Genomic DNA, 17,214 nt, shown 5'->3' on the forward strand with positions numbered 1-17,214 from the left:
TGAATGAGATAATGTTACATCATCTAACTACTTTCTGAGGTGGACACTCCTACCTCCCAGATCAGGAATAAGGGAAGCCCCACGAGGTTCAGCAATCACCCATGTCATAGAGTCTGCATATTCTGCTCCAAATGTAGTGCTGGCCTCTTTTCCATGCAGTCAAACCCATAATACCTCAGGCTGCAATAACTTTATATACTGATCACGTATGTTTTTCATCTAAAGATAATACAGGATTTTTTTTTGTAATCCTAAATATGAAAGCTAGACCAGGAACAGTTCCTGGAAAACCTCTAATTCCCCTTTTCTGCAGTACAAACATCTCCTACCTTGTTCAGAATGGTAATCATTCTACCAAGGAATATCTAGTGAATTTTATATAACCTGACTTTATATTATTGAAATTATTTTTATAGCCATTTCCTCTATGATTAAAGAGTTGTGGTAACCAAAATTGTACAGTCAAGTTTAGCTTTAACATTATATAGTATTAGAAGTTTTATCAATGGATTAGTTTAAACATTATTTATTTGGTTAACAGAGGATCTTCTGAGAGATTAATGGATAAGGATTACATACCTTGTTTTTAAAATAAACTTCAATTGGCAATATGAAACCAGCATACCCAGACTCTTCTACTTTGTAAGGTGGGTCTTTGCACACTGCAAAATTAAAAAAGAAAATAGGAAGGTAAGACTGGCAGACAAAAATACATTGCCACAAACATTCTACCATCTAGAGCATGCCCAATTTTCACAGCCCTTTCCCATTTCACAATAGAGTCTCTGATCCCTTCTTCTATGGGACCTAAAACAATAACTTTCCTATCTATATTTTTAATTAAAATCTGGGTGGAGTATAGCTCATTACAGTCAACCATGGTCACAGTGAGTGACTTAGTTATAATTCTCAGAAACAGGACAGGGCCTGTAATCGAAGCTAAAAAGAACTAAATGAACTACAGAGTTTCCTAAGTAAAGAAACAGCCCAAACTGGGAGTTGAAGAAACTCACTCCCTGCCTAAGCTGCTGTTGTCTGAAATGTCCTGTGTGGTCTCTTTCCTCAGAGACCTGAAACCCAGGCTGTCACTTCTTCTCATGCATACTAAGAGTCAATGTCTCCATCTTTCCCAAGCCACCAAAAAATAAGTTTTAATGAGATTCCGCCACAAAACTCCCCAAACTCAATCACATGGTAAGCCTATAAATGATCTTCATATTTCCTAAACTAAAACAAAATTTAATTCTCCAAGCAAGATCTTGGAGAATTAGAGACCTTGGGAAATGAAATTCATTCCTCTAAATCAATCACAAGCCTACTGAATTTATTCTTGCTAAGTATTATGGGCTGGAGAGTCAGGAGCACTTGCTCCTGGGTTCATTATCTAGCGTGTACATGGCATCTTACAACTTCAGTTCCAAAGGATCTGTTGCCCTCTTCTAAGCTCAACAGGCTCCTGCATGTATGTGGTACACATATATGCTCAAAATCACACGCGCGCACACACACACACACACACAGTACACTAAGTATCTTTAAAAGAAGGTGGTTCCATAGTGTAACAAGGTAAAACTAGATGTACTAAATGTCGAGATGCACGCCAGGACGCCAAGCCCTCAGCAGCAGCCCAGGTCACCTTTCCAGGCTTCCCCATTGTGTTTCCCACCACAGCCCTTGGACTCCACTCAAACTCTGGCTTCCCTCAGACATGCACAGCACTTCCTACCTACACTCAATGCTTCCTTCCACTCTTCCTTCCTTATCCAAACCGCAGGTTCCTCACCAAGTCTTCCTGGGCCACAGAATACCTCCTTACCCCCACCGAAGCATTAATTATCTAAACACTACTCTGAAGCTAAACAGAGTTCCTTCGAACCACATACTAAAAACCCAGCCTGTTTATTCCCCTTGCCTCTTGGACAGGGTAAAAACAAACACTATTTATTTTACCTTGGGAAGTTAAAGCTAGGTCAGGTGGTCAAGGTGCAAAAGCTGGCACACCTGAGTGCCAATCTACGACCTAGTTCAATCTCCAGTCTTCCTCTACAAAGTTGCTTCACTTCCCTGAATCTTAGAATCCTCCTCTAAACAGTTTGAAGAAGAAGCATGGTGACTGCCATATACTGAATGTCTGTGCTCCCCCAAATTCTCGTGGTGATATTCTAATCTCTGATGTTAATGCTATCACAAGAGTCCTTTGAGAGGTGATCAAGTAAAGAGGTGAAACCTTCATAAATGAGTTTACTTTTGTATTCCCAACCCTCAGAGAAGCTTCTATTTGCAGTAGATGAAATTAACACAGAGATCCACAACGGGCTAAGGTGCAGAGAAGATGAGACAGTGATGGAGCATCTAGAATGTACCCCCTTTTCCCAAGGCTTGGGGTGGTTGCAGATGAAGGAGGAAAGAACTATAAGAGCCAGAAACAGTGAGTGAACACAGAGAAACAATACCCTCTGGACACAACATGAAGCTGCACCTGTGACTTCACAGCAGCTGCAGTAAGCCCTATGCAAACCCAACCAAGACCAAACAAACAGACAGGGGAGAAGGATATGGAGCCTCACCCCGAGCTGAGGGGCTGTTCGCAGCTGAGAACTGTTGGGAGTTTGGCCCCTATTAGATCGACCATGCTCTAGCAGGTTACAGATCTGTGCATATCTGGACCGCATCAATTGAACATGATGGGTGTTGGGAGAAGAGGGAACACAAGCTGGGCGTGGAGGGATGGTGAAGCTGAGAAGAATTAAAGGAGGGGATGAAAATTGTCAAAACTCAACTCACTGTGCAAAATTCCCAAAGAACTACTAGTAGGAGTGTGGTCCAAAAATTCTCTGATCACTTCCCCCATGTGAACACACAGCAAGAAGCCAGTCAACAATCCTAAACATCAGAATCTGCACATAGCAAGACGCCAGTCAACAATCCTAAAGAGAATCCACACATCAGAATCTGCACGTGATGGCACCCTGATCACTACCCCAGTGTGATCACAGCAAGATGCCAGTCAACAATCTGAATCCTTGATATCAGACTTTAGGCCACCAGAATTACAAGAAATAAACACTTCCTGTTTCTAAGCTATCAGGTTCACTGTACTCTGTTACTACAGTTTGAACAAACCAAGATGATCCATACACAAATGCAGCAAGGGGCTCCATGTAGAAACCCATTCTCATGCAAGCCAATCACCACATCACCTCTCGGATGAAAGCAAAATGGAAACAGGAAGAAGAAAGGCTTGGGTTTGGAACACAGAACTGTGAACCACAGCTTTGGGATGGAGATCTGTAGGCAGTTTCCGCTTCCTTCCCCTCGAACAGGGAAAAAACACCATTTATACACCTGCAAGCACTGCTGCAGTGTGCAAGGTGACTGCAGGCAGAGAACACTACAAACATGGTGAGTTTTACTTTTAATTTAAAGGAATGTTGGCGATACACATGAATATTGGCTACACACGGCACAGACAGGAATATGGCTACACAAAAGTGAGTGGACCATGAGGGTCTGTTTTGTTTTTCCTTGACAGTGTTTCACTGTGTAGCACAGGCTAGCCTGAAAATCTCGGTCCTCCTGCCTCAATCTCCTGAGTACAAGGATTATAGACAGAAATGTACCACCAAACAAGCTGAAGCAAAGATGTTAACGTCCAACTATCTCTGTTAGCCCAACTGATAAAAATCATCTCCCAAAATGACATCAGAAAAAGTCAAGAATTAAGCAATTCACTTTACCTTGTACGTTTTTCTAATTAAAAGAAAAAGAAAGAGCAAAAGGATCCAGAGTAGTGGCAGTCACTCATCCCCTGACCACCTGCCGATCTTCATGAATATTCAAATGACCTGAAGACTGGGGTGACCATGCAGCCCCACCCAGTGCTGGTGGCTGGCATCATTACACGTGTGGCCTTTCTAAACTGTGGGGCCCTTGAAAATGGCAATTTCAGTGTCTGAAATCCTCAAAGAATTAATGGAATTATTTTTAGACAGCAGTTTTGGTGTCCAGGTTGCTTGGGATTAATCATGCCAGTGTCATTTGAAGGAAGTTTATTTTGTGGGCTGCGGCACCCGCCAGGGAGTTATGGCTGCTCCTCTATGAACCCTTTTGTATAATTCATTTTCTCTATTCTGCATGCGAATTGCTCCAATTATAGGAAACAGCTGTTAGTGGGTACATCTTCGAGTTGAAAATCTTGGAAGTTTTTTTTCCAGCCTCCTAAAGGAAGCAATCGGCTGTGTACTAATGTTCTGTATAAATCTGTTCCCATAAGAAAATATATTTATTAACTTATACCTCAATTATTTTTAAATGCAAAAATTTTCATTTACAACAAACAATACTTATACACTACCCTGAATTCTTAACTAGAAGTAAATAGTAAGGCCAACAAGGTGGCTCAGCCAGTTAAAACACTTGCCACAAACATGGCTCCCTGAGTCCAATCCCTGAAACACACACAAAGAAAGAAGAAAACCAGCTTCCTCAAGCTATCTCTGATTTTCACACATATGTGCATGTACACACGCATAAACACAAAAATAATTAATTTAAATATAATAAAAATGCTTAAAAGACATGTGTGTCTGTGTACACATGTATATGTGTATGTTCATACAGGTATGTGTGCATGTGCCTCTGGCATAAAGCTAACTGCACCTACTGAACATGGGCCTATTTTATTTTGACCTTGGAAAATCATACAAGGGGAAGAAGACAAAAGGCCATAACTTTGTTCCCGAAGAATAAGACAAATCCATATACTTACTAATGAGTAAACTCTAAGTGAAAATTGTACTACTTTCATTTATGAAAAAAGGTCTGAAAAAGAGATACACCTAGTACAGAAAAAGAAAGTTTCTTAGATGAATAAACAAACTAGTGGTCACATAACAAATTATATATACAAAAATAAATTTAATTCATACAATAATTCACTCGGTTTTGGTTTTTAAAAAAAAGCCCCATAAAAATACTTTATCAAATCCAAAAGACTTCCATTTAAGCATTAAAGATAGTATTAAGCCACACCTATCTCGCCATTTCTCGAGAACACAGCTGGTAAATTCCCTTCCAGAGCAGTTCTCTAGGCTATTTGCTTAGACACCATGATGTATGCTGCTCTGAATACTTCTATAAAAACATGGCCCAGCTGCCCATTGATAATAATTGGTCTTACTTTATTTACTACACGGAGCCCTTCAGGAAGGAAACACACCAGTCTCCTTATATAGAGAGTGGTGATTATCACTGCTTTGTGGCAACTGTTGCTTCCAGCATGCACACTTTTAGACTCCTTCCCTCCCCAGTTCAGCAGAATCTCCAGAAACAGGGAACACAGTGCCCAACACAGCTCATTGTCCCAGCGTCTGAAAGTCTGGCATCCGCATCTAAGAGTTGGAGCATCAGGGGATAGCTTACCACACTGTCCCTAAACATGGCCTATGCCTGTGCAGCATGACATTCTAAAAAGAACAAAAATCAACAGTTGGGTTCCGTATTTGTTTTTATAAGAACATGTGGACTCATATTTATAACTCTCCCCCTGCCCCTCACAAACACACAAGAAAGAGAGATACACACACATGCTTATTCATCACTGCTTCTATTTGGCCAGTTTCTAAACAGCAGACAAATGAAATTTTCTGCCTTTGTCTTTATTACATGTTCTTCATTTTCCTGAAAAGGGATTAAAGATAGCATCAGGATTGTATTGTGGAGTTTTTCACCTTACTCATTTTGAAAGTTCATGTGCAATCCTTTCCACATGCAATAGACAACTATGTATGAACACAAACATTTTTCATAAAGCTTTAGAAACACCAACGAAACACAGCCCTCGGACCACAGTTTACTTCCTTCAGATTTCCCACACGGCCCAACTCAAACAGCACCACCTCCGGAGAGCCTTCTGCTAACACCGTGATGCCAAACATACTCTCTATTTCTTATCATAACAAACTAGTTAGTTCTGACATAACTGTAACCATCAGCTTCTACCCAAGGCACATTCTTTCTTTTATGAAACTGGATTGAATTAATAAAATGTAACTTTAATGTGAGCTTTAAAAGTAGGAATTGTACATGCCTGGGAGCTAGAAAGGAAAGAAACAGGACAAGATGTCAAGCAGAATATGACAAAAGGCATCATATACACAGCGTTTTAAAAAATGAGAACTCAAGAACAATGGCAATGGGTTTTTGATCCTATTGCACATACTGGCTTTGGGGGAGCCTAGGCAGTTTGGATGCTCACCTTACTAGACCTGGATGGAAGAGGGTGGTCCTTGGACTTCCCACACGTCAGGGAATCCTGATTGCTCTTCGAGTTGATGAGGGAGGAGGACTTGATGGGGGGAGGGGGAGGGAAATGGGAGGCGGTGGCGGGGAGGAGGCAGAAATCCTTAATAAATAAATAAATTTAAAAAAAATAAAATGACACTGAATAGTACAATTCAAAGGAAAAAAATTAAAAATGGTGGCACAAAATAGTATAGACACAGCCTGGGGGGGGGCATAAATTACACATTTAAAAGAGTAGTTTTTGTCACAGTGCTCCAAGACAGCCCTAGATCTAAACTACAAGCTTCTGGCTCTAAGACAATCAAATTGCAAAACTCTCAAGGTCTCATATGACGACTTCACTTGCTGGTAACTTAGAATCTTTACACACATGTTAGGAATATCTTTAGCCTCTCTGTGTGTTCTAATACGTATAGGGAATGTCCACCCTAGGATCATGTACTTGATCTGAACACTTGGTTCAGGTCACTGGGAGAATTTTAGAACCTTTAGGGTTGGGGCTCTCAATCTTCTTCATGCTGCAACCCTTTAATACAATTAGTTATGTTGTGGTGACCCCAACCATAAAGTTATTCCCTTGCAGCCTCATAACTGTTACACTACTGTTACGAAATTTAATGTAAATGTATGCTGTGCAGGATAGCTGGTGTGTGACACCCCCACCCAGAGGCTGTGACCCACTGGTTAAGAACCATTGCTTTAGGAGGTATAATTTTGCTGAAGGAAATATGTCACTGATGGTGGGCTTAGAGAAGATATATCCTCTCCCCCACTTCCTGTGCTCTCTGCTTCCTGTGTTTGGATAAGATGTGATCTCTCAGCTACCTTGGCAGCAGCCATGGTCAAGCTTCTCTGCCATCATAGACTCTGCCTCAGAAATCAAACGACCTCTTTCTTCTCTAAGTTGATCATGGTCACGGTAGTTTGTCACCCAACAAAAAAAAAGACTGGTATGTTCTCCAAGAGGAAATTCAGTAGAAAGCTGTGTTTTCTACACTGTGTTTGGTTACAGCTGACATGGTGCCGAGGATCTTACTAAGGTCTTGGGTATGTTAGGCAAGCACTCTATCTTGCCTTTTGTGACCTCTCCTGTCTTTTGACAAAAATTCTGCCAGAATTAGCCAAGCCCATGTAGCTAAAACTTAGTCAATAAATTTCCTTTTAAGAAAATACAATCACGATAGAACATCCCCATTGTCTCAGTGTGTGGGTGCACCCCTCGCAGTCCTGAGTTCCTTGCTCGTGCTCTCTCTTTCTGCTCCTGATTTGGATCTTGAGATTTCTGTCCGGTGCTCCAATGTGGGTCTCTCTCTGTCTCCTTTCATCACCTGATAAAGGTTAATATTCAGGAGGATGCCTATATGTTTTTCTTTGGGTTCACCTTCTTATTTAGCTTCTCTAGGATCACTAATTATAGGCTCAATGTCCTTTATTTATGGCTAGAATCGGGAACTCACTAAGGCCAGCTGGCCTGGGTCTGAAAAAGCATGGGATAAAACCGGACTCGCTGAGCATAGCGGACAATGAGGACTACTGAGAACTCAAGAACAATGGCAATAGGTTTTTGATCCTACTGCACATACTGGCTTTGTGGGAGCCTAGGCAGTTTGGATGCTCACCTTACTAGACCTGGATGGAGGTGGGCAGTCCTTGGACTTCCCACAGGGCAGGGAACCCTGATTGTTCTTTGGGCTGACGAGGGAGGGGGACTTGGTTGGGGGAGGGGGTGGGAAATAAGAGGCAGTGGCGGGGAAGAGACAGAAATCTTTAATAAATAAATAAATTTTAAAAAAAGAAAAGACAGAAAAAAATTAAAAAAAGAAAATACAATCACAAACTTAAAACAGGACTCCCTTCAAATATATTTTTTTAAGAAACTTACTGTAACAATATTTGTTAAAACCACCAAAACAAAAAGTGTCCCAAACAAGAAAACAACATGAATTGCTAGGAACTAGTCAACAATCCTTCAGGCTAATGTTGATCCTTCTCCTAGCAGCTTGGCCTACATTTCCTACAAAAGCCCATGAAATTGCTCTTACAATTTTAAACAAATAGCCCAATGGAAATACATTTCCAGGCTAATTGGATGGGAAAAGCAAAACTACATCTTTAGAAAGTTCATATCAGAGACAAACCTAATTTTTAAAGAGAGTTATTCAGACAGAAACGCACTGAGATTTTTATCCCATGGAAGACCACTCTCCTAGCTCTTGGTAGGCTGTGGTGAAAGAAGGGAGTTAGATGACTGGGTAGGCCACACATGGAGAGCTGCACTTTCTTTCCTCCAAAGAAAAACAGAACAAACAAAGACTCAAGAAGATAAGGGGTTTGAGGGGAGAAGAAGAAAAAGGAAAAAAAAACACCAAAATCTCACACAAAACAATATTTCAGGCCTGTCTGAAAAGGCAGCATTTGCTAGATAGAGAATGACCTTCCCAAGGAAGCAACTGAGAAATGGTCCCAGTGTTAAAAGCTATTTAGCTTTTAAATTTTTATTCTGATTAATTTTTGCATATTTTATGTCTATAAGGGTTTTGTTTAGATGTCTGAACATGTGCATTCCATGTATGGACCTGAAGTGCAGAAGAGGGTGTCAAGAGTCCCAGAACTGAAGCTATAGATGGTTATGAGCTCCCTTGTGGGTGCTGGGAATAGAATCCAGCTCCTCCCTAAGAACAGCAAATGCTCCTAACTGCTGAGCAGCTCTCCAGCCCTCCATTTGCATTTTTAAATCAAGTATATAAAAGGCCAATAAAGGGTATTATTTTAAGTATCACCTAATGATTTCACTATGCAGAAAACTCCTCTGACGTTGGTTTTGACCCAACCTTGCATCCCAGATAATGTTACAACTGAGGCTGCATTTTATTCTGAGGAAGGAAACGAGGCTAGGGGAAGAACAGAAAAGAAACAAGCACACAGAAAATTGGCGGAAGAATAGAGAAGAAACACGCACACAGAAAATACTAAGGAAGGGAGCAACAAAGAGACAAGAGAGCAGAGCAACAATACAAAAGACTGAAGCAAGGAGCATGGGAGTAAGCAGGTCATGTGTAAGAGATAAAAGAAAAACAAGACAAAGGCTTTGGGGGGTCTTGCATGAAAAGAAATAGCTTTTACAATGACACAGGAAGACGCACAAACAACCACAGAGAGGCCTGTCCTTACTCGACCTCCCAGAGCTCCTTCAGCTCTTACCTGGTTTCTCCTGTATAAGATGAGGGACACTCATTCTTTGCTACAAACTGCCTAATGGGACTTCTCATCCATCCCGATTCGCCTTGTACTGGCTGTACAGATTTGCCTGTCATTTCAGTCTCATTTCTCACACCTTAAATTTTCTAATGCTACAAACTCCAGAGAAAGCAATGAGTCTTAAGATTTGATAGCTAGACATATTCTTAGAAATATGTATAATGTAGTTTTGAATGATGAACTTTAAACAAAAACCTGGCCCTGTTCCTGAACAGTACAAAAGCAGCATCTAAAAATGAAGAATTTTAGCCATAAAAAAAGGCAGTGAGTTTTAAGGGCAATTTCTCAAAAATAAAAGATCACAAGTGCAAAGCTATTGTCTTAGGGTAAGAAAAGCACGTGACAATGGGGGAACTCGTTTCGGAAGGGGAGCACAAGAGTGGTGGCCATGCAGAATACTGGGAGAGCAAAGTTTATTTTCTCAAGCATAACCTCGTATTAAAAATATACCTTCCAACCAAAATGAGTAGGTTTTTTCCCCTTTAAATCAGTAGTGTCTTCAGAGTTACTTTTAAAGGCAGAACAATGATATTCTCTCCTAGTGCTTACAATTCAATTTCTTATTCTGATGCGTTATTCTTTTCCAAAGGCAGAGAACAATAAATGGTGACATACGCAAGAGAGCTACCAGCTGTGCTCGGGTGACAGACATGGCCATGCATTATGAAGTAATCAAATATAATAAATCAAATACAAAACCCATTTCCAACAAAAATAAACAGCTGAGACCACCACAATCAAACTTCACAGAGACACCAAAGGAGGGCAGTCCAGCAAGGGCAGCAACTTAGCTTTCACTTCTCAATTTTTGCTTTATTCTCTTTCCAACAGTGGAAAAAATGCTTCCAGAGAAGGAAAACCTGTACGAACTTTACAGAAAGGGTGCAGAGGAGCAAGACTTCTTTGCAGCATCTTATCAACTCAACGCTTTTGGTCTCTGTGCAGTGGTCAGGACTGAGTAGCTTATCCAAGCAGAGGAACTGCTTTAGCTCCAAGAACAACCAGAATCAAAGAGCAGGAAAGAAACACAACAACAACAAACCCAAAACCTCTTGTTTAGCAGAAAGAAACAATGGTATCCAAACAACAGACAGAGAGCAACTTTGCCCTAAACAAACAAGGGGATGGATGGGGAGTACAGAAAAATGAGACAGACAGAAAGTTGGAACAAAAGGAATTGGATGAAGATGATGTTGGAAATCACTAAGGTGCCCATTAAGAAGGCAAGCATACTAGAGCACATGGCTGAGGATTCTTGAAGATCTAGTATTTTGCTCACCTAAATTAAGGATCCATTGGGAAACCGAGTTCAGCAACAGACTTATGGCAAGGCGGAGAGAGATAGAAACGGAGGAAGAGAGGAACCAACGGACAGACAAACAGACAGGAGTTTAGTGGTCAATTAGTACTCAGGGCTGCTGAAAAGGGCCTCTGCTTGCAAATCCAGCTTGGACACTCACCTGATAAATTCTGTTCCATCATTTATAGAATGAAGTGATAGTATTTCCTACTTCATATAGCTCCTGCATACTTAAAAACAACATCCAGTCTAAAGGTATAGAGGTAATCCCTGCTAACACGGAGAACAGTCTGTATATTGAGGTACACCCACTGATCAGAAAGTAGTCAAATACAAACCAAAAATGCACGAAAACTTGTTTTGGATTTTCCTAAAACCCTTTTCCAAAAGCAGCCTAATATACACACATATTTGTAATTAGTTTAAACATTCTCAGCTAACATTTCAAGCATATTGTAGAATAGGAGTGTTGATATGCTGCAACAGAATAGACTAGAAAATGGAAACACGATCTCGCTTTAAGACCCACAATGTAGTAAAAGACAAATTAGCAGCAAATCAAGAGACATGGCTCTGGCTTCAAGTCTCTTTTAAACACTCACTTTGGACCTCTGTCATCGCAAAGAAACCAGCTTCCACTTCAGAGACTGCCTCAGCATCCAAAGTTCTACTATTCCAAAGATAAACCGTGTATGCCGCTACTAACTTGAAAGGGAATGTATAATGTATATTAGTAGCTTCAATTAAGCATAAAATTTCTACGGGCTAATTAACACATTTGTTATAACAAAAATCAGAAAACTGAGATAAAACAAACACAGCAAGGATTCAACATTATACTGGAATTGGTTTCTTGCTGCTTTATTGCACAGACATGCATGTGTGTACATTCATCTGTGGAGGATTGAGACCAGGGTCTCGAGTAGCCTATGCTGGCCTTAAAATGAAGACTTATGCTCCTGATCTTTATACTTCCACATCCCGCATGCTGGGGTTCCAGGCATGCACCACCATACGCAGGTTTGAATTTTGTCTTAGAATTCTGGGAGCTGAACCCACAGCTTCAACCAAGCAGTCCAGATGCTATAGGACTGAGCTACACACTCAGCTTCAACACTTGAACTCTTTCAAGTGCATTCCGGTAAAGGTTTTTCATAATCAGTGGCAAATTTTATTTTTATTAGACCATTAAAATAATACTGATTTTTTAAAACAGAGGCTGCCTCGTGAAAAAAAGAAATTCTATAAATTAGATTTTCATTTACTCATTTCCATCCTTACATGTGGAGTATGATTAAATCTGCTGAACAAGACCCGATTTCACATATATAAATCAAAATAGAAACTCCATTCCTTAGGACTTGATATAATTGAGTTATAGCCGCATATCAACTCAAGTGTTACAGAATAAAACAACAAGATATGTGGTAGCATTTATGAGAAACACTGTGCTTTTATTTTTAGAGAGAGGTAGAACAGAAAATTAAATCAACTGTTTGCACATTAGACATAGTGCATTATGTAAAAAGCTCTTCGTGGTGTGATTTTACCATATATTGCGTTTGCAGTAACCTCTGTTCTTAATCACATTGAAGCCTATTATATTACTTTTTAACTACAAAGCACTCTGCCACAATGCAGTCAATCTTAATAGTATTCCTGACTGCACATATAAAAGATAGGTTGATGAATAGGTTTATGCCCTATTGAAGGAGATGGGATGGTTCAACAGAGATTAAATAAAACTCCTGCCAGTAGCTGAATCTTAAACCCAAAGAGAAGAACACAACTAAAAGCAAATTTTATAGGCAAAGGTCAAACAAGATAATAATTACAACTGCAGCTTGAAGAGTTGCTAGCATTCACTTACTCAGGGTAATTCTGAAGGGAAGGTCCTCCACCAATAAATTTTAAGTCAGTCTGGAGTACAGCCCAATCACCTTAGGAACCCACTGTTAAAAGCCTTTTGTGCAAACCTACAAATGCAGTTTCTCCTGTTACATCATACAATAAAAATAAATCCCAGATTTACAAAAATTATAATAGTAATAGAACTATTAATTTTGATAATCTTTATGCTTTTATAGAAACCTATTACTTAAAAAAAAGGGGGGGGCTTATAAAGAATAAAGCACAGGTTACAGTTCCTGAACCTTTGGTTTGTAGGCGGACTCCACCCACATTAGTTGCTAATGTCCTGCCACCAGTTCTGACCCATCTCTACAGAGAAGTCACATGATTGACAGCCAGCATCTCTCTACACACAGAACTGCAGAACTGAAATACAAACTTATCTATAAGAAACTGTAGGGAAAATAAAGTAAGCTAAAATAATAAGAAAATATTTTTATTATATAAATGAATTATTATGTGAATGACAAATTTTTTGTCATCAAACAAGGAGAGAATCCAGACCTGTTTGAAGTTTTGTGGTTTGTTTTATAAAATTGTTTTTTTGTTGTTTTGTTTTTGGAAGGGGGTCAGTTGAGGAGGTGAACAAGAGGTAGTGGGAGTGAGTACGATATTACATTTTATGATATTACATATATACATACATAAAACAAGTATATTACATACATGTATTTAAGTAGCATATGTGCAGTTACTGTCTCATACAACTAATATACAGCAATACAGATTTTTAATAACCAACAGGAAAAATCATTCTTTCTTTGCCACCATTGCCTATGTTAAAAATGTACAACCACATTTAGTTTCTCTCCCAAACAGGCACACATTGTAACAGGACACTGATATCACATAATACAGTAAGTCACATAAACTAATACACATAAGCCCACATCATTGTTACTAGGACTATCTTTTAGTTTTATTGATTTTATTATTTCGTGTCTATGAGTATTTTGCCTGCATATGTGTACGTGCAATATATACATGCCTGATGCCTCCAGAAGACAGAAAAGGGATCAGATCCCCTGGGATTAGAGTCAGTTTCTAAAGAAATATAAAACTATTATCAAAATTCATTTTCTGTTAATATTTTCCTTTTTATTAGTCTAGGACTGCATATGTAGGTCCAATAGTACAAACATTCACAGATGGTTGAGAGCAGCTTTGTGGGCTCTGGGATCCAAACCTGAACCCTCAAGAAGAGCCAACTCTCCAGCCCTGTTATTTTGCTTTTATGAAGAAATGTTGGTAGGTAAACCCTAATCCCATTGATTGTAATCTGGGCTTGGAAAAGGTAGAAATCAAGCAATAGAACTTGATTTAACAGGAAGAAGCTTTTAATATTTTATAACACAATAATTTATTCATAAATAAATGCATTTGGTCTCCCACATACCCTCCCTATAAAGAAGCAGAAATGAAACTTTGCCAATATGCCGCGTTCTTCCCGACTATGGCAAAGAGCAGTAAGATAGTTAAAGACAGCAAATAGAAAATCACTTCTTCCTTGAATACAGGATTAAAGGTTTGATTTATTTAACACTTTCGCCAAGTCCCTGTAAGATCACTGATGTCACATAAATCCATAAGGAGAAGAGAAGCAGTAGAAGAGCCCTGCCAACCACCCCTTTGTGCAGATAGAATATGACAGCTTAAGCAATTTACTCTGGGGTCAGGAAGCTAATTCCTGGCATTCAATCAATAGATATTTATTAATGGTCTCTGTGCCCAGCACTCCCTACTGGATACTTAGATTTAAAGTTTTTTTCTTCTTTCTGCTAATTTCTCTTCTTACCTTATTTTACAGAACAGTTCTCACATAATAATAAAAAAAAATCTTTAAAAGAGTGATGTGAGAACCACAAGCTCAAAGAAAATCCATGGGCAAACAGTAGTCTGGAATCCAAATTATTCATACAGTCAGGAAGCACTGAGACCTCCAGGTACCTCCTATGCATACAACCCACAGCTCCACAATACAAGACACTAACAGCTCAGTTTTATGGAGAAACCATGTATACAGCCAGCTGATTAATTTGTGTTCCTATTTCTCTGCCACTTCCTATCCCACAGTAACTAGCTTCAGGCAAGTAACATAGGTTCTCTCTCCAGCTGATTCTTCAGGCACAAACAGCATACTGCAGGGCCAAGCAGATTCACTATAAACACACTGTGCATTTTATGACAAAGTTGTTCTGTAAATGTTAAGCTTCTATCAAATACTAATGAAGTGTTTTAGTTTGTTTCTTGAGACAGGGTTTCCCATTATAATCCCAGCTCACCTAGAGTTTACCGGGCAACTAAAGGATGGCCTTGAACAAGGCAGCCTCAACCTCAAAGTGCGGCAGTCCACGGTCAGGAAACCCCCTACCAAACTGAAATATTAGTCTCAAGTAGAAATATTTTGCCGACATGCTTCTTTCTACATGGTGCCATTTAGCCAAAGTATCTAACCAAGAGTTAAATAGACCTTAACACGTTGCCAACATTGAGGATAAAGAACTGTAGTAGGAAAGAGATACATTAACACAACAAGGAAAATGAATTCAGATGTTTCTTCTCTTACAAATATGGCTCATTTGAAATTCTCGTCTTAATTCAATGATTTTCCTATCTCAGACTTCTCAGGCGTAAGCCCAGCAGTCTGCTGTCCTAAGCCTTGAGTGATTCTGACGTGCTCAGTGCTGAAAGCCAAGAGATTGCCTCACATGGTCACCATGGTGAGAGAAGCAATCCATTCTGGCTCCCCTACTTCTCTTTTCTTCTTAGTGAATTACTGTTTTCCCCTAGCCCTGTAAAATAGCATCCCTTACTAAGACATAAATTTTTAATGGCCAGAGTATTCTGTATTATCACCCACTAAAAACTCCTTTTCTAATACAACTTCAATATCAAAATTATTACATCACCAAATATAATTTCTTAGAGAACAAAATATACCCCCCTTTATTTTAAGACTATCTCTCAACTGTGTAGATATATAGACCAGGCTAGCCTTGAACTCACAATCTCCCAGAATCAGTCACACAAGTGTTAAGATTACATGTGCCATCATGCCCAGCAAGGTTATGGATCTTAATATAGCACAAGAGGTACATGTTTACTGCTTGAGCTTTTCTGCCAAGAATGGATGGAAAGATCATGTGAGGAACTTTCTAAATGATGTTCAACTGTTGCTTTAATTATAAGAGAAAGGATAGGGAATAAAATTCAAGCTGAGTTCAGCAAATGAGATCAAAATTCTCCCAAATGGAATATCAAGAACAGAGTAATCCCATTATGTCACTGCAATGAAATCCAAAAGTCTGATTTAAATTTAAAACAAATAACGCCAACCAAAATAAGTAAATAAGAACAAGGGTGAAAAAGATAATGAGAACAAGTTAATCAACTGAGAACAAAGCTGCCAGCAGCTTCCCAACACTAACTCAAGACTGGCCAGGATGCAATTCTGAAATACAATACATAAATAAGTATTATGCAACTTGCAAAGTGACTACTATACTTTCTGGTCATTGCACAAATAGAATGTGTTATGCCACACTCTCCCCTGATGTCTGTTCCTAGAAGGCCAGAGATGATGTCCAATGGAAGTGTCAAATGCCTAATGACATGATTAAAGGAGACTGACCAAATGGTGACAATGTGGCCAGGCCATCTCCACACAGGAGAGTGACCTTGTTGCAGCTGCTTCTGGTTTCAAATATCATCTATGAGGATTTTTTTTCTGTCTCTTGGATCTTGTAACACACACACACACACACACACACACACACACACACACACACCACATTATGTACCTATACATACATATAATTTCTGAAGGACTCAACATCATTCCCATGTCTTATTATAAGCCTAATTTGAAAGCAAAAGAAAGATTATTCAGCAATCTCACCATAAGACCACGCAGAAACGTTTATGACAATCTGTTTACACAAATGACTTGAACAAACTAGAGGGGTCCTTGATATGGTGGCACAGAGTCAGGAGACTACAGTGTCTAGGGAGTTAGGATTAGATATATATTAATTTCCAAATAAAGCTACATGCACATTTCATTTTCAATGACTACTTGACCCACAATTAATATTCATTACATTAACTCAATTACGTTCAAGATACTACTAAAAATAATTCTCTCCTATCTTGTCAGTTTGCCTTGGAGCGTGAATCTCATTGTCCACAAACTACAAACCTCACGCTGCACCTGAAGTCTCTGCCTTAATTCAGCAGAGACCTGACACTATGCATTAACTTCTTTCTTTTAATTAAAAATTTTTCATGCAATATATTTTGATCAGCCTGCTCTTATTCCTCTCAAATCCTCCCCACTTCCCTACCCACACAACTTTGTGTTCTTTCTTCCTCTCCCTCCCCCTGCTCTCTTTTGCTCCTCTCTCTGTCTCTCTCTGTCTCTCTCTGTCTCTCTCTGTCTCTCT

At 39.5% G+C, this 17,214-nt stretch overlaps 1 protein-coding gene across 1 annotated transcript in view; it reads right to left on the minus strand.

The window, feature by feature from the left end:
* Mllt3 (MLLT3, super elongation complex subunit) overlaps window positions 1-17,214 on the minus strand; it is a 272,382-nt gene that overhangs the window by 109,166 nt on the left and 146,002 nt on the right. Inside the window, exon 3 of the mRNA XM_005352707.3 lies at window positions 580-662. Within this exon, the coding sequence (XP_005352764.1) occupies window positions 580-662 (83 nt within the window). The remainder of the gene's footprint in view (window positions 1-579; window positions 663-17,214) is intronic.

This window comes from Microtus ochrogaster, chromosome 10 (assembly GCF_000317375.1).
Source record: "Microtus ochrogaster isolate Prairie Vole_2 chromosome 10, MicOch1.0, whole genome shotgun sequence".
Taxonomy (NCBI): Eukaryota; Metazoa; Chordata; class Mammalia; order Rodentia; family Cricetidae; genus Microtus; species Microtus ochrogaster.